Source organism: Embiotoca jacksoni, unplaced genomic scaffold, assembly GCF_022577435.1.
Source record: "Embiotoca jacksoni isolate LCO1_2020_lvr unplaced genomic scaffold, fEmbJac1.0.p SCAF_37, whole genome shotgun sequence".
NCBI lineage: Eukaryota > Metazoa > Chordata > Actinopteri > Embiotocidae > Embiotoca > Embiotoca jacksoni.
The window spans coordinates 142501-161072 of NW_027185389.1; the positions used below are offsets into that span (position 1 = coordinate 142501).

Sequence of the window (18572 nt, forward strand, 5' to 3'; positions counted from 1 at the left end):
TTTTTTTCAGCTTCTTCTTATTTTTCCTCTCTAAAGTGTAATCAATAACAGTCACGTTGGTTGGAAGTGAGGCACACAAACACGCACAAACAAACACACACACACACAAACAAACACACACACACACACACACACACACACACACAAATATCTAAATCTCAATTACCTCCCCTGCCAATTTGCTGAACCGAGCAAATATTTGTTTGCCTGAACTGGAATCTAATATTCACATGTGGGACTCGAGGAGGGGGAAAAGGAGCAGTACGAGCGCTTCACATGCTGACGCAGCTTCCGTCTTTGCGCTCGCTTTAAAGGTTGACATTTTGAGACTGTTTAAAAGTCAATGGGTTTCATCAAAGGCACCATTTCACACAGCAGCAGGTGCAGAAGGTGCGTGTGCGTGTGTGCGTGTGTGTGTGTGTGTGTGTGTGTGTGTGCGTGCGTGTGCGCGCGCGCGTGTTTGTGTGTGTTTATATTTCAGTTCTTACGAGGATAATTGGTCCTCATAAGGATACCAACTTTCAGAGTGATCACTCATTCCTCCTTCCTGCTGTGGGTTCAGTTAAATTTCAGTCACTGGTTTAATAAGAAGCTTTGAGTAATTCGTCTCAGATTAAAGTTAGCGAAGCGTTTCATTGGTTCGACTGTCGATTAATTTAAAGTTGAAGTTAAACGCTGTATATTTTCCAGCGGTTTTATGTACTGAGGTTTTTCAGATAGCCATCTTTAAGACAAAAAAAAAAAAAAAATAAAAAGTGAATTGAATTTTGCTTGTTACTCAGAGCACCTAAAAATAATATTTAAAAGTGTCCCACAGAGCCTCACAGGTAATCACCAGCTTCGCTGTGAACAGTTTTCTACTTTATATTGAAGAACTTTTCCTAATCCTTATTGACGGAATATTTGGAGGATTTTCCTTAAGACCTTTTTATTTTAATTACTTTTTTTCTTTTCTTTTTTTTACTGTTCATGTGTGCTGTTTTGACTTAATATTGTTTTTTTATTTCTTTTGTTTATTTTTGATCCACATTATCCTTCACATAGCAGCAGCTACTCTTCCGTGAGTCTTCATAATTTGCAACACAATAATACACTTTATACAACTCGTACAATACATCAAAACATGACACAGTGTTTTACTAACCCTTAAATTACTTTTGACCACTGAACTGTTTCAAGTCAATCTGATTTCTTTCAATTCTGTCTAATGTTGTGCAGCGCTTTGGTGGGTGTAAAAACGTGCTATATAAGGAAATTGATTTGACTTAGTATACTTCAAATAAAGTGCTTATCGGGTCATGTAACCAAATCAGTTCAGTGGCTGCTTTAAAAGAAAAACTTAACTTTTCACAAACTTTTCCCTTTTTTTTTTTTTAAATCAGCCACTCTTCATGTGTACAACCGTTATGAACAAAAGTAATTCCTGAGGAACGACTGTGAAAGTTTTTCTCCATTTCTTATTCAGTAATTTCTCGAGTCAGAACTGCGACGACGTGCAAGAGCTGCAGAGATCAGGATACGCACCTTTCAACAGGTTTTAACCTCAGACGTGGTCGGATAGTTTGTTTGCAGTTTACTGCGGCCTTTAATTGGGACAGAAAAGAGATGTTTAGTTTTTTTAAAAATCGGGTTTCTTTTCTGCTATTAACACCATCCAGCTGTTGTACTCAAGAAAACTCAACAGACCGTTGTCTCACAACCTCAATAACAGCACACGCTTGACTAGACACTGGTGGGAAGTGAGAAACTTATTTCCCTCCTCAGTGATCGTGTCCGCTGATGAGAGCAGTTCAACTTGATCAGAAAAGCTGTTTTCACACTCAGGTACTCGACTGACGAAGAAGAAACTAATAATCAAAATGAAACGAGACTTCTTTTTTTTTTTTTTTTTAAGTCCGTTCGCGGTTGATTTCGCGTTTCGGCGTTTCGACTTCAAAATTTTGAGGCCGCGAAACACTCTTGATGCGTCCGAAACGACGACCGCGACCACGCCGCGAAGGTCCCGGTCTGACGGGCCGGGCGGGTCCTCGCGGGTGCGCGGGAACAACGTCGGGAGTGCGTCGTCGTGTCCGACGCGAAACTCTGTCCGGTTACCGCGTTCGTCCCGCCCCGCCCGGAGCGTCGTGACGGGTTCAATCGTCCCGGGCCGTTGTTGGGCTGCGGTGCTGCGTCGGAGCCGCGCGCTCTCGACGTGCTCATTAGGTATAAACCAATTCATTTACAACACAGCGCTACTGAATTGTCCTTGCCTCGACATTCATTTCCCGACACATTGGCGTTTGATGCGTTGCCAGTGCCAATTAACTTTGATAACTCAGCCCCGGCTTAATATAGTGCTGCTGAATTGGCTTGACAAGAGTGCGGCGATAAGCTATTTCGGAGCTTTCTGAGCGGTGATGGCTGGATTATCGCTCTCATACGGGGGGGGGTGGGGGAACTTTCCCGCATCACCTCCCCGGCCAAAAGTCATTAAAAATGTTTGTTTTGTTTATGTTGGCACGCGCGCAAACACAAAGGGGCACATGCGCTGATTACAGCTACGTCCTTGTAGACGTAAGCAATTTGCATAACTCATTCCTGATTTACATTATTGTGGATTTCGGCGGCAATGTTCAATTTTACGCGGCACCCTTTCAAAGTGAGAAATTTATCCTTTGAGCGCAGCTCGAACGTGCGGCCTGCTTTTTTGAAAAATGCAGTAAATACTGCTCTGACAAATCGCTTCTGATAAACAACTAAGCCAATAAAGGAAGTGAATTGTTGCTCCCAGCTGATGTGTTGTTTTCGCTCTCTCTCTCTCTCTCTCCCCCTCTCTCTCTCGGCAGGCTGCCAGTAGCCGGGCCGCTCTCCCGAGACCCCTCGGATCAGCCGATTGATCGCTCAATCCATCACTCAACGCCGGTCGGGAGCCGACATGGGAGCCATGGGCGGGACGAAGGTCTTGCTCCTGGTGTTTCTGGTTGGATGGGAGAAGTCGCTCGGCCTCAACTGGAACCCGGTCCCACGCAAGACCGTTCGATACCAAGGTGAGTGGGCGGCGTGGAAGCAGCTGAGAGTTGGACCCCGAGGATGGAGGGGGCGGGGGGGGGCGGGCGGGGGGTTCAAAGAAGTCCCAGTGAAAGCCAGAACTACAAAACACTGTTCAGTACCCGCCTTCTTAAACGAGGCAGATTTTGTCCTACTTCCTGTTGAAAGTGAAGGTGTCATATTTTGTAAAAAAAAACCTCCTCAGCACCTCGGAAAGCGCGTTTTTATTTCGGCGACGTCGTAACGTACAGTCGACGGGCTGGTTGTGAAGAAGTGGGCGGGGCCGGTGGGGAAACCACTAAAGCTAACTTTATACTTTTTCGGTCAGGAGAATCTTTTTTTTTTTTAATTTTTTTTTTTTTAATTTAGCAGGTGCTATTTTGAACGTGATATCCAGTTCTCCTTAATACATCCGATGATGATCTCGCTCTCGTAGCTATCAGTTACCGCTTTCGCAAACTGAAAATCCAACTGGTCGAGACACGAGCAGGAGGAGCTGCGTAAGACAAACACGTACATCTGAATCGGCTGGAACCGGACGTTAAATGGACTTTATTGTGCCATTTCCCTTGATTTGAAAGCCCGTGTAATGTCTGATTGAGCTCGTGCGTGACCAGCGCGGGTCATCCGCAGCGAGCGAGTGGGCGTGAGCGTGTTCATCACGTCTCCCAGAACACATCTGACGAGGGTCAGTCTGCTGTTGTGTGCTTACGTATGTAAAGAGGCGACTTCTTGACAGCATCAGAATAATCAGGAATCACAATCACTGTCCAGCCTGGACCGCGATCAGCTCCGTGGCGGCTGACGCGAAGCCTTCAGGAAGAGAAAATAAAGAAATTTAGCTGTGAAACATCCAGCAAAAATATTCAGCAACGGGACAGTTAACAGATGTAGATATATGGCTCCCAGGGTTTATCCATTTCGAACTCGCGTTTCCTCAAAGGTCAGCGCTGTGAAGGCGGGGTCGCTCTCGGTCAATGTGGCGAAAGGTCACCGAAGTTAAACTTCACGGGGAAGATATGTGCTGCTTTACTTGAGCCCCGCTGGCATTTCGGCCGGCTGCAACTATTCTGTTGGACCGGATTGATTTTCAACAGGAAATGCTGCGGCGTCGAACGCTGCGGCGACCGACCCCCCTTTTTCACATGCTGCTGTTGGCAGACCCGCCCGACGCGTCACCGGGATGATGCGTCGGGTCAAAACCGATAATTACAAACACGTGGATCTCTTCATTCTTTCGCATGATTTCTGATTTGAGGCCCACGTCGACCCAACGTAGAAAACAATCCATCAGCCGAATCCTGGCGCTCGACTGTATTTGCACTCTTTATCTTGGTCCTCTGCAGACGTAGCCGCCTTTCTTCACTGAACAATGCCAATTGTTGCAAACTGAGAAATAGTGTTTTTTTTTAATCCCTCAAAGGGGAAGTGATGCATTCTGTCTCTCTTGAGGATTAGGGAAATACTATTAAGAGAGTGGAGGGGGGTGGGGGGAGGGAGGTATATTTTCTCACCTCTCTGTTCCACGTATCCCACCTTTCATCCCGTATCTATCCCTCCGTTCCCCGTTTGTTCCGGCTCTTCCTTTTTTTTCTTCTTCTTCTTTTTTGTGTGCCTTTTATCCCTCCCCCCCTCCCCTCTCTTTTGCTTTGTGTGCCGCGGCTCATCGTATGAACCTGAAATGCTCTTATGGCGTTTTCACAAAGCGCTCCGATTTCAGCCGCTCTCGAGGAGAATGGTGCTCGGTGGCGGCGGTGGCGGTGGTGGTGGGGGGGGTGGGGGGTGGGGGATATTTCAAAAGCGGCTTTCTCATGCCGCTGTCACCCCTCCACCCCCCTTTCCCTCCCCCCGTCTCCTTTTTACATTACTTTTTTTTTTTTTTTTTTACATTTTTTTAATCCTTAGAGCCCTCCTCCTCCTCTTCCTCCTCCTCTTCCTCCTCCCTTCCCATCCCTCCATGCTATAATCATCGCTGCTGTTGTGGGGAGATGTGAGGACAGAGAATGTGAGGGGGGGAGGAAGGGGGGGGAGGAGGACAAAAAAACAAAAAAAAAAAAAACAATTGACAGGGCGTTGATAGTTTGCGGTGAAGTGCACCAGTGTGACAAAGCAAAGCCGGCGTTGGCACGGAGCGACCCCCGGATCTCTGCTGCTATTTTAGCCAGCGTGCACTACTAAAAAAAAAATAATAAAAAAAATTAAAAAAAACACACACACCCAGACAAGGGGAATAAAACAGGGATAGCTGCAGCCATGGGGTCTTATGGGGAAGGAGTACAAAACAAATCTGATACCAACATGTATCAGATTTTCTGTATATTCCCTGGAAGAAGAAAAAAAAAACTAAAAAATGAACAAAGACAAAACAACTCTCCTGTCTTCTTGTGCAACTTCGCTTCTTGTTCGGGAAACGTCTCTGAAATAAAAAGCTTTGTCACATGGCAACGGAGGAGGGGGGGGGGATGTGTGTGAGGGGGGGGCGGGGGGGGGGCAGATCACGTCACTTCTATCACACTCGATTCGAATGTGGCACTCGAGCGCAGGAACAGATTCTTCAACGCAAATTGATTTGCATTGGAAACATGTGGGATCGTCTTACCCGCTTGACAGATTTCTCGACTTGGTTAAAGAAAAATGAGATTTTCGGGCTCAACACCGGGTTAAATGACTTATATGGGTGGGTTCTTCTTGCTACAGTGCCGAGGAGGAGATAGGAGAGGAGACACGAAATGGAAAAAGAAAAAAGAAAACACAATGAGTGGAGAAGAGAAATGAAAAGAGAGAGAGAGAGAGAGAGAGAGAGAGAGAGAGAGAGAGAGGGGAGATGTTTAATGGAAAGAAAGCTAGAAAAGAATGAGCAGTAGCAGCAGAGAGGCCGGTCACTAACTGCCTTAAAAGGACAGAAAGTAGCTTCAGACGAAGGACAGAGACACACACACACACTCACACACACACACACACACACACACACACACACACACACACACACACACACACACACACACACACACACACTGTAGGCTGTTCAACCTGAGTTTCATTCTGCACCGAAGCATCTTCGCACTGCATCCATATTAACTTGTGTGTGTGTGTGTGTGCGTGCGTGCGTGTGCGTGAGAGTTGATGTTTGCATGCAGTGTGAGTCTCCACGACAGACGCAAGAAGACAAGCAATGAAAAACAAGTGAGAAAAAATTTGGGGGCACAGAGGGCGAGTCTGTTTATACCTATTTGTGTAGAGAGATAGAGAGTGTGTGTGTGTGTGTGTGTGTGTGTGTGTGTGTGTGTGTGTGTGTGTGTGTGTGTGTGTGTGTGTGTAGCTGCATATCTGCCTATTTAATCCCCCTTTGTTTATATATGTGTGTGTGTGTGTGAGTGTGTGTGTACTGCTTAGGCTGGCAGTCTGAGGGATTTGAAACTCAGGGCAGAAAATAGGAGGTGTGTGTGTGTGTGTGTGTGTGTGTGTGTGTGTGTGTGTGTGTGTGTGTGTGTGTGTGTGTGTGTGTGTGTGTGTGTGTGAGAGAGAGAGAGAGAGAGAGAGAGACAGAGAGAGAGAGAGTTGGCTGGGTTATGGCAGGGCAGAGATGGTTGAAGAGATAATATTTACCCCCACCCACCACCTCCACCCTGCAATTACATGAGGCTTACATGGGGGTTGCAGAGGAAGAAACACAAACATCCTCTCGCTGTGTCTCTTCTCTTTTCTCTCACTATCTCTCCTCCTCTTCCTCCTCCTCCTCCTCGTCCTCCTCCTCTTCTTCTTCTTCTTCTTCTTGTCTCACTTCTTTAAAAGTCACGTGCTGACATTTTACAGTTTTAGGCTGCTGTTATTCCTCCGCAGCAGCTCGTCACATTTACGGCGGAGGAAAACAAACAAAACAAACAAAAACAAAAAAATCACTGTTGGCTTCTAATGAGTCATTTTACGTACACACATGACGGACGGCCCCTCGTCGAGGCGAAAAAATGTTGTTATTCCCAACGGCTTCATTTTTTTTTCTTTTTTTTTTTCCTTTCGTTAATTACACCTTCGCATTTCCTGCGTTAACGTTTCGACGGTTTCAGGAGTTTCCGCCTCGAATCAGCTGGGCTCTGCAGCTTTTCAGCAAACGTCACTAAAACAGGAGTAAACAGCGCGTTCGTTAAGTCAACAGCAGGATTAACCGACGTGTTGTTTCAAGCTGCTTTGTTTCCAGCGACCACAGAAAAATGACTTCAGCTGATAACTCCGCTGTCTCGCTGGCTTCCTCTTCCTCTTCCTCTTCCTCTCTCTCTCTCTCTCTCTCTCTCTCTCTCTCTCTCTCTCTCTCTCTCTCTCCTCTCTCTCTCTCTCTCTCTCTCTCTCTCTCTCTCTCTCTCTCTCTCTCTCTCTCGAGCACCGTGTTTCCCTTCTTTGCATTCAGCTTCTCTCCCGTCGGGCTCGCTCTCGCACACGCAACACACAACACGCAACACGCAACACGCAACGCAACTGCGCATGCCCTCCGTGGCCCAGCTCGATGACAGAGGCCAGCAGCTGCGGTTTCGACAAAGTAAAAGAAAGAAAGAAAGAAAAAAAAAAGGAGGGGGGGGGAACGAAAAGACAGCGGGGAGGTGAAGAGAGCAGGAGAAATATGATATTTTTGTTGGAAAACCCGAGCCGGCTTTGAATGCAGCAAACGAGCGCCGCATCTTTAAAGAAACGCCAAGGCAAATGTATGCTTCTTGATTTAGAAAAAAGAAAGAAAGGCGAGATGGTGGGAGGAAACAAACTAAACAAAACGCAGAGCGGAGAAGGAAGGAGAGCGAAGAGGGGGCCGGGCCTCTGACCTCCAGAAACCTTTCTCTCTCTCTTGTTTCTCCCCAAACCCTCCAATTACAGTAATGAGTGGTTAACGGCGAGGCAGAGAGAGGTTTGTCCGCGAACCGGGAGGGTTAGACGGTGAGGGAAGGGAAGGAGGAGATTCATCACCGCTTTTTATCTGCTGTGAGTGTCACTCATCCCCCCCCCCCACCCACCCACCCCCACCCCCCGACCCCGCGCTCTGATTGGTCGGTGAAGATTTAACAGCTGGGACCAGATGTCAGGAACCCGGCGCGCTCGCTGTTGTCGTACTGGCTTTGAGGGCCGACGTGCGGGCAGGTGGATTGAAATGCCGGCGGAGGGGGGGGGCGGGGGGGAGCTGCTCTTCTCCGAAGCACCTCTTTGCAGCAGCGGCTTCACGACGCACAAGAAACACTCCAAGCTTTTCCTGAAAACAAGAGAAAGGGAAGATGTTTCGTGCAAGGCAGCATGTAAAACATGTTCCAGATGAAACACGTATTTCACATGTTTTTGCTCCTGTAGGACGCATTTCGATTGCAGGTTTACAGCTTGCGTTATGCAGTGTCATCAAAAGGAAAATAATCGATAAAAAGTCTTTTTTTTTTTTTTTTTTTTGAAGGTCAAATATTTGCTGTTTTCTAGTTTTGGGCCCCTTAAAAGTGTTCCCGGTTTATGTTTGCGGTCGGTGCAGCGTTGACCAGCCGCGCTCCTACGGGATTTGGTTGCACGGTGGAAGTAAACAGCAAAAACACTGGTGAAACACCGGTCGACCGGTGACGACTCAGTTTCAAACTGTTCAGGTGTACTTGAGAAACAATCCGGCGGTAGACGTCGTCTCTGAACTCGTATCTTAAAGTTGTTAATCGGACCGTAAACAACCAGCGGCGGGCGGAAGAAGAAAGTCCCAGGGCCGGATGTTTGCCCGTTGCGCGACCACGGGAATTTCACATTGTGGAAAACCTCATGTGACCTCGTACACAAGTGACTGTGCAAGTATAAAAACATCCTTTTTTGGGGGGAAACGTGCGGTTTTGCAACATTTTCAACATTTTGGGCACCTGGGTGCGGAAAATTGTGTGCAAGAACGATTCTTATTTTTGGGTGAGTCGTGTCGTGCTTAAAAATATTTATATATTCTTCTGATACTCCGGGATGGAAGATTTTGTCGGGTGCTTGCGGAAATCTAAAAACCTCGGCGTGTAAATCTTTCAGTGATCTCAAACTCCCAAACTACAGCGGTGTCACTGAACTCCGCGGGTCTCCTTTATATCATCCTTTGTGTGTCATCATCATCAAAAAAAAAAAAAAAAAAAGGCCCTAACTCTCTGCAGCTGGTGTCGGTCGCTGCACACACGCCATGACCGTGATGCTGGATGATGGGGGGGGGGGGGGGGGAGGTGGAGGGGGGGGGGGGGGGGACCCTCACTTGTGGCATCAACCAGCTCTTGATTTGTCCTGCTTGTTGTGGATTGCAGCGGGCGACCCCCCACCAAGGCAGGCTGTTTCATCCTTCCCCTCCCAATCCCTCCCGCTTTCATCTTCCCCCCATCCCCCCCCCCCCTCCCTCTCCCCCTCCCTCCCCTCCCCCCCCTCCCCCTTCCAACCGGGCTCAAACTTGTCTGGTTGCTGTGTGTTAATCCACTTTTCCCACTTCCTCTCTCCTCCCACTCGCATCACGCTCGCTTCTCAATTTCGGTTGAATGGAGTCGCTTCCATTGCCATGACTGTGTATCAAAAAGCAGCAATCATGAAGCCGTGTAAGGAAACACAAATTCTCCTCAACGTAGGAGCGGGGTGGGCGGTAGGGGAGGGGCGGAGGAGGAGGAGGAGGAGGGGGTTAACGCATTTAAGCCTCGCGCAGACACGAGGGAATGACTCCGTGCTTTTATTGCGTGTGTTTATTGTGTTTATACGCCGTGTGTCGCGCCCGAATAATCCCGTAAATCTCACTTATCCTTAATGATTCAATTTACCTGAAACTAACAAAAGGTGCGTCTTCAGATTCCAGGTTGTAAAGGCGCCCGTGTCTTTTCCCGCTGTCTCGTCTCCGTGCTCCCATTCTGTCGTACACCTTGACTTTCATGTGAACTTCGTCGTCTGTTCGGCAGACGGAGATGCTGCAACCACGTGGGAGTGTGTTGGTGTGTGTGTGTGTGTGTGTGTCTTGTTGTATTCCTTCAAAGAAGAGGGGGGTACCTGCTCAGATGAAGGTCTGGCGGCGCTTCCTCCTCTTCTTCCTCCTCCTCCTCCTCCTCCTCCTCCGTCGGTCGAGTCGGCCTGCCTCTCGCTCCGCCTCGCGTTCGGCGTTCGTCGCGGCTTCAAAAGCTCTCCCCCAAAAATAGGCCTTTAATCATAGATTGCTGCGCGACTGGCTCGATGGTTAGAAGCTATAAGAGGAGTCTGGGTGTATTTATAGCAGACAGCGAGAGGGAAGCTGGAAGGCTGACGGAGGCTGATCACAGAGGCGAGGCCCGGATCAAGAGCTTTTTTTCTTTTTTTTTGGTCAGAGGGCCACGAGGCAACGGCGTCCCCCCCCCCCACACACACATAGACACACTCTGCTCCTCCACCTCTGCGGGAGGGGGGAGGGAGAGGGGAGGGGAGGGTTCTGTTTGGTCTGGCTCGGCTTGACATGCAAGCACAGACAAATTGGGCCAGCGGTGGGCAGCGTGTTTTATCCAGAGGGCCAACCTGACTGAGATAAAGTAAGTGAAAGATCACAGACTGGACCACTGAAAGGAAACGTGAAACTCGTAGCGCTGAATCGCGTCGAACTGCATGACTTTAATAGACATGGCAGATTACTTTACGAGAGGCTATTTTCCTCGTTTCATAAAACAAACTTTTCTTTTGGAGATTTTGACTTTTTTTTTTTTTTTTTTTTTAACGGCCTTGTGTCAATCTGGTGTCTCTCTGACGTTAACATTAAAAGCTTACGTACACAGAAGAATCCGCTTAAATGTAGTATGACCTTTTAAACTAGCCTACATTCGTGCCAGTGGTCTGATATGTAGCACTGCAGAGTTCACTGACGAAACACGCGGACTCATTGACTGTACAGTCTATAAAAGTGGACGTAGCTTCAGGGTCTGAAAAATGAGGCCGATGCAGAAGTACCTCAAACTGCAATACCACCGAGTGCCACTAGAGGCCGACTCCACAAAGCCTCCGGCTCCATAGGCTCCCGTTCAACTTCTCATAAAATTCGAAGTCAGTAAAGCTTCACCACTAGTTATCTCACTGTTGTTAGCAAAAGTCACTCCTTGTTATTAGTTTTCTGGCGGCCCATCTGAAAATAATCCCGTCATTAATTAGAAAATAAAATCCAAAACGCAGTGTTTTTTTGGGGGGCGGGGGCGTGTCTGTTTGATTGACAGGCCTGTGGTGCAGTATGGTTACAGCTGTCGGTGGGCGGGTGGTAGTATCGTCTGGTTTCCAATCAGATCAGAGTCAAATCCACCCCGAGCTCGTCCAAATATGGTCACTACCTGCTCCAAACCTCTCCGGACTAGGAAAATGGTGCCGGCCATGTTTAGTTTTCCTTTGGAGTACAATGACTTTATGTCATAATAAAAGCACATCAGTACTCTGTAATAATAACACACTATTGCTGCTTGATTTCCTTTAGCCTTTAGCTTCAATTCTTTTATTACAAAATCAATGCTACTCTATTAAAGTGTACATTTTGTCCTTGATGCTGCCTTCCAAGAGGCTCCACTATTCCAAGTCAGAGCTAAACCTTTCATGACAACAAACGCACAAATTCACATTGTGGCTTTTTCGCACACTAAGGATTTATTATTGTTGTTTTCTTACTGTTTGCTACACATCATCCTCTTGAGAGCGTTGCATTATTGTTGCACGACACCGCAGGGTCTGTGTATAGGAGCTGTGTGAAATTCATGGTGCATTCAGGGACACACTGACTGTACTCTGCCTTGTGTTATACTCATGTGTGTTGCTGGGAACATTTGAATACACCAACAGCGGTTTTAAATGCTGTAATGTAAAACGGTCATATGTATTTGACTGAAAGATGCTACGGGTTCACTTTAATTGATTACTCAATCGTGTTTCAGCTCTTTGCGGATGTAAATGACCCAAACTACGCAGCTCAGAAATCCTTTCTCATCAGCTTCTCAGTGATGTCACCATGAGACGTGCTTACACGTGTGGCAGAAAACGTGTTTTGTGCCTTGAACACTTAAAAATCCCAAGAAAAAAAATAACTCTTTTCGGGAAGTTGATGGATAGTTTTGAACGAGAACTTTTGAGGAAGAAACGCCTGTTTTAAGGTGTTAATTTTACCTTTCGGCTGCCCTGCGTGTTTCATTTTGGAGTCTGGATTTCCATTAGTTTTCATTGCTTATTAATAATTAATGCGTCGTATCAGCTCATCCGAACCGATGGGTGAAAGATATCTATCAGTAGAAGGAGGAAAAGTAATTTAACTGTTTCTTAGTATTTCTTAATAGTGGAAAAAGTCCGGATGTCATCTATCGTGACATCGTGGCAGTCAGTTTTCCAACTTCCTGATGGACGCAAATCCTCAAATGACACTCACGCAGGTTTAACTTCAGGCTCTTTCAATAGCCACCGGAATTATGTTCATATTTTACAAATCAATTTGACGCTAATATGAAAGCTTTCAGTGTATCAAATCAAAAAATCTGATCTGAAATGATGGTAAGCTATTTTTATTTCCCTCTTCTTTTAAGTCATCTTGTATGTATCTCTGTATGAAAGTATGTGTTTACCCACAAACATACAGGTCTCAAATGCCTCTCACAGTCTCTCTGTCTTTTTTTTTATATATTGTTTTATTTTTTTTTTATTACAACTCCTCAACCATTTAAAGACAAACACACACACACACAGAGCCAGAGCAGTGGGTTTGCAGTGCAGTGATCTCTGATCATCTGTGTTGCCGGTGGTGCTGAGCTCTGTCGGGCCCTCTGAGCGGCCCATGTTATGAATTCTCCCTTTCATTCGGCCTTTTCTATGTTCTCCCTTTTTTTCTTTGTGTTTTTTTTTTTTCTTCCATCATCTGCCGGACTCATTACGCCTCCCCTCATGTTTGCCCTCTGTTCCTCATTCGCGCTCTTTTATTTATATTCTCCCTTCTCCTCTGTTGTATTCAGAGCATCAAAGGCCTTGTAATTTAACCCAAACCACCCTTAGACATACACACACTCGGCAGGGCCTTAAAACGACGGGAAAAAAAAAAAAAATCCTAAAATACTCCGAGTTTGAAGCTTTAAGTAGTATTCAGAAGTCAGGGCTGATTGTGAGCTGCATTACCAAAGGTTAGATGTTCATCCTTTGTGTTTTGGACTCCTCGATTTGTTATTTTTTGTTTTTCTACTCAATCAGTAATCAGACCAAAGGGTTGCTTTTGTTTTTTTTTTCCCTTTAAATTAAATGTTTTATGAGTACAAAGTCTGTTTTAGTAGATCTGAACTCGCACACAGTCTTTCAACAAACACTTTTTAATCTCCACACAAACACAGACGAGCCACAGCTGTGGACAGTCTTTTGTCTGTTATTCAGACAAGCCCACCCTCACGTAGGTTACAACCTCACACACACACACACACACACACACACACACACACACACACACACACACAGCAGGTAGCCTCAGGGCTGCCACAGTGTGGCGGCATATGGTAAGTGCCTCCGCCCGTATCTCCTCTTAATGACAGAGCCGCTGATCACTTCAAACAAGCCACTCGGAGCAAAACTTTCCTTCTGCTGGTGGAGAGATGTTGAAGTCACTGAGCCTGGAGAACTATTCAGGACTCTGCGTGTGTGTGTGTGTGTGTGTGTGTGTGTGTGTGTGTGTGTGTGTGTGTGTGTGTGTGTGTGTGTGTGTGTGTGTGTGTGTGTGTGTGTGTGTGTGTTGCTCAGCAGTACGGCGTGTCAGCTCTGGAGTTTTTTTGCCCGGCTGTGTGGAACACAGCAGATGTGCTCAGATCTCCCCTGAGGACGAAGCCTCTCTCTCTCTCTCTCTCTCTCTCTCTCTCTCTCCTTCGCTCTCTCCACTCACTCAAATGTAGCTCGCTCATCCGCACATACCCTCCGATGTTTATACGCCACTGCTCTCCAGATAATAAGCTGACTTCAGTACTTATCCTCCTTCCTTCCTTTGGTTACTTACTCCCTGCTCTCGTCTATCTCTCTCCTTCCATCCTCCCGGTCCTCTCAAAACATGTCGCCGCTTGGGTTGGGGGTTTTTTTGGACCCTAAACTTGTCCAGATTTTCAGGGTTTCAGTGACCGAAGGGCTTTTTTCTGGGGTTTTTTACACTTTGCAAGCAGAACAATTTTTGTATATTGGATTGCTTTCTGTATAAAAATGGCCAAATACCAATTATGGAAACATTATATCTGCTGTGCTCTTATTGCAGATGACTTCATCAGGTTTCTTCCTGTCAAAAAGGAGTTTTTCCTTCCACAAGGGTCACAAACTCATCATACCTAAGAGCTGCTGATTACAATCTGTCAGGTTTTCGAGGTATTTTTGCGTCAGGTGTGTGCAGCGGTTATCACAGTGCCGTCGATCATGCCTGATAACTTCTGCCAGCTTAATAATGTTGAATGGAAAATGTTTATGCTCCAGTTTTTTGCAGCCTTGCCAGACAATGATACATCGATAATAGGGGGGAAAAAAAAAATCTAAATGGGGACAAAAAGTTACATAAATAATCCGGCCATATGTAACATTAAATATTTACCTTGTTGAAATATGCCACAGGCCTGGAAGCGTGCGATGTACTGCTTGATTTTGGTGCCACCTTTGGCCAAAGATTGTCACTACACTTATGAAAGCAGAGTTTTTCTTTTCTGTAGGCGTAAAAAGAGATTTGTTCGTATTTAAAGCAACAAAAACATAGAAAAAAGAAAGAAAGCTTACAAGAATTGAGCTTTAGGCTGAATAACTTTTGCATATTAAAATTTGTAGGTAAATAAATATCTCTTAATGAGCGCCTATTTTGCAGAAGCCCGGAGTCTGAGCTTTAGTTTACCAAAAATCTTGTTGGTCAAGTTATAAAGTCAGGATTCGCGTTTGTGCGGAAAAAAAAAGGTCCACAAATGGACTTGCTGTACAACTTCCAACCATGTCACAAAGTGAGAGTTTGCACCGTTGTCATGCCAACGGAAATCTTCTTACTTTCATTTATTCTGAACACTTTTGGTTGTTTTTCAGCTGAAAGATCAAGCTTGTTTTTCTTTCTATTTTGGTGCAACCTTTCTTGTAAAATGGCCAATGCATTTGTATGGCATGAAACTCAGCTGTAAACTGTTGTTTTTGTCGTAAGAAATATACACTCATATATTTACAGCAACAAAAGCATCTTCCAAGAGGTGGCTTTAAATCAAACGACTAATATTTTGTATTAAGTGGCTGTAAAAGAGAAAAGTGAAGAAAACCTTGAACTTTAATGGCATAATTGGTAAATTGACTGCACTTATATGGTGCCTTTTTACCTCAGCCGTTTATAAAAGGGCTGAAAATGTTTTACATCCTCTTTACCAGCTCACACACACACACACACGCACACACACACACACACACACACAGAGAGATACACACACAGATACACACACAGCACCTTCACCAAAAACAGGATTCTTCCTGCATATAAGTCTATTTAGTTCCAACTAGGCCACGGCATCACATGAGCCGTTAGTCACACCATAAATCACACCAGTTCCTGCCGTTCCCTCCCCGGATTTCAGCTGCTATTTTCAGTCAGAGGGGGGTGTATATATATATATATATATATAGATTCATGGTGTAGAAAACAACATTGAAAAAAACAAATATTCAGTTCATGAGATCACATTACGTGCGACGCGGGCTGTCGTCGCCTCTCGTTTCGCACACACTCTATCAGCCCAGATAAAGTGAGAGAGGGGAGGCGGAAAAAGGTGACACCGGCAACAAGATTGTGGATAATGAAAACTAAACACCATCCTTTTTCCTCTTTCCTCCTGTCTTCTGTCTGGCTTTCTCCTCGGCTCTGCACTACTAGTTTGTCTTTATGCTCGTCAGGGGATTTGAATGGTTGTGTGTGTGTGTGTGTGTGTGTGTGTGTGTGTGTGTGTGTGTGTGTGTGTGTGTGTGTGTGTGTGTGTGTGAGAGAGAGAGTGAGAGTGAGAGTGAGATAGAGAGAGAAAAAGTGAGCAGCAAAACCATCTTTTTTAAAATTGTGATGAAAAAAAGTCGCCGCAAGTTTTTTCCCCGCAGATGGTGAAAACATTTTATGATTTTGTCATAATCTTTTTTTGAATGTTTGTGTCGGCGTGTGAGCAGCAAAAAAAAAAAAAAAAACGAGAAACAACCCCGAAAATATAGGCAATCCTTAAACGAGTAGTACAATCTCGGGATAAGTCACATCAACTCAGCCATTGGATGACAAAGGATCTATAACTGGGTTGACAAGCACGCTAATATTCCGTTAATTCTCGCAGCGATCCCCTAATCAGAGTAAAAAAAGCTTCATTTAAGCCTCGTATTAAAATGCAATCTGCATCTGGATGTGAAGGCTAGATAATGAACAATCTAACAAGCTAATCACCCCCGCAGACTTACACCCGTTATTAGTGTGCATTTATGAGCATTCTTATGCTCTCTGCATTCTGCCCACGTTGTCACTTGGATCTCATTTTTCTATTTGCAGTAATGCAGCTCGGTCCAACTCTAAATCCCCGTGTTGTTGTTGTTGTATAGGTGCCTGGATTTAAAGCTGCTCCTTATTCATATATTAATGAGTCTTCTTAATGCACCAAAGTCTTGTAACAATCTCTGACCTAAAAGTTGTGTTGAATTAAAGCAAAACGCATTTTAATTTGTTTTCCAACACAAGATCAGTCGATTTTCTCAATTTAAGAATTACCGGTCTTAATGGAACTCATATTGAACAAGTGTATGAATACAAACGTCTCGGCGTCCGGCTCGATGTTACTGACTTCTAAAACTCTCATTAGAGAAGCAGCGGCCGATTGAAGCTGTCAGTTTGTTTTATGGATAAAAAAAAAAAAAAACATTGATTCTGCAGATTGTGCACTCTCGCAGTCCTATACCATGGTGGCGATATCGTCTGGTATTCATTAATATTCTACTACTTTTAAAAAGAGTTAGAAATGTGTGCTGTTAGATTTATAACTGCTGGCTGAACACCGCTGCACTCTTCATCAAAACCAGGGCTGGTCTGAGGAAGCATCGTCGCCTCTTGTTTATTTGCACAGCTTTTCCAAATAGACGACCACCTTATCGCACTTCTGACGTGCAGATCTGGAACTTATCAGACTCGCCCCGAAAGCTGGCTTCTGCTCCGGGTTCTTAAAGTGTATACAGATCTTGGGAAGCTTTCCGTGCAACGCTGCATCCCACAGGAGTAATTAACAACAGATCCTAATGCGAGATACCGTGGGTAGTTTCTACAAACTCATTAGGACCTGGTGAGTTATAACCGTGAGAGTTTTAAATGGTGATGCTTTTTCTTTTTTTTTCTTTCACCACCTAATTTCAGTTACCCTGTGTTGATATTTTATGACTTTTCCTGTAAAGTTAATCCATAAATTGTGGATTGTTGTAAATGCGCTGCGGTATCTGAGTACACAGCTGGCGTGTGAATGGGGTCAAATTGAATGTTAGTCAGTTCAATGGGATGTTGAACTGGAAAACAGACACTTTGCTGGCAAAACATTCATGTTTAAACCACAGACGGTGTGGAAAAATGGAGGTAGTTCTTCAAAGTGAAGCCAATGTGGAAGTGACTCAAAGTGCAATACCAATGAGGGCCACTAGGGGCTTGCTCCGACAGACTCCCGAATTTCAAACTTCTATCATGACATAAAAAGTCAATACATTTAATCCGCAAGTCGTTATGGAGTCGTTCTGCATTCGATTGCTCCATCAACTCCTGAACTAAAACGGAAAGGAACTGCTGAGTCAGCGGTCAATTCTGTGTCGTTTTGCCAGAGCGACAGCTTTCACGCCACCCACGGTCTTCGTTTAAAATAAAATTTAAAAAAACTGTGATCGAATGCGGGAAACAGATAAATCACAACAGGTGTTGTCGACGGAAAACTTAGATGGCTGAAGTTCGCTGGCTTGCAAAAGTTGTGCGATACAAGACGAAGTCGAGATGTGGGAGAGATGCATCATGTCGATGACACCAACGTATGGGAGTGTGTTGAGTGGGCGAGGCCTCGGCGGTGTGAATCAACCCGAGCGCAAAAAAAAATGTTTTATTCTGTCAACAAATCGGCTGAAAGGAATGCCGGGATATTTTGCAGCCGCGTGTTCGCGGTAGGTGCGTCGTAACGATGTCCGTGTCCGTGTGTCTCCATCCAGATGTGTTGGACAGCATGGCGAGGTTCAGCGTTCAGGGAGTGTTCAACTACAGCATGCTGACTCTGTCCGACCACGAGAGGGTTTTGTACGTCGGAGCGCGGGAGGTCTTGTTCGCCCTGGACCCCAACGACATCAGCAGACAGCTGCGGCCACAGGTAACACACACACACGCACACACACACGCACACACGCACACACACACACACACACACACACACACACACACACACACACACACTCCACCACCAAATGTTGGATTAGAGTTCAGTACAGACAAGGAAGGATCTCAAGAAAAATAATTACTGGCTGACGAGCTGTCACTGCAAACACCCACCGAGTCTGAAAGGCTTTTTTTTGTAGAAATGCAGCAAATTAAA

At 45.5% G+C, this 18572-nt stretch overlaps 1 protein-coding gene across 1 annotated transcript in view; it reads left to right on the top strand.

The window, feature by feature from the left end:
* sema4c (sema domain, immunoglobulin domain (Ig), transmembrane domain (TM) and short cytoplasmic domain, (semaphorin) 4C) overlaps window positions 1-18572 on the top strand; it is a 95860-nt gene that overhangs the window by 49104 nt on the left and 28184 nt on the right. Inside the window, exons 3-4 of the mRNA XM_069166259.1 lie at window positions 2826-3026; window positions 18196-18350. Coding sequence (XP_069022360.1) covers window positions 2915-3026; window positions 18196-18350 — 267 coding nt within the window. The 5' untranslated portion in view covers window positions 2826-2914. The remainder of the gene's footprint in view (window positions 1-2825; window positions 3027-18195; window positions 18351-18572) is intronic.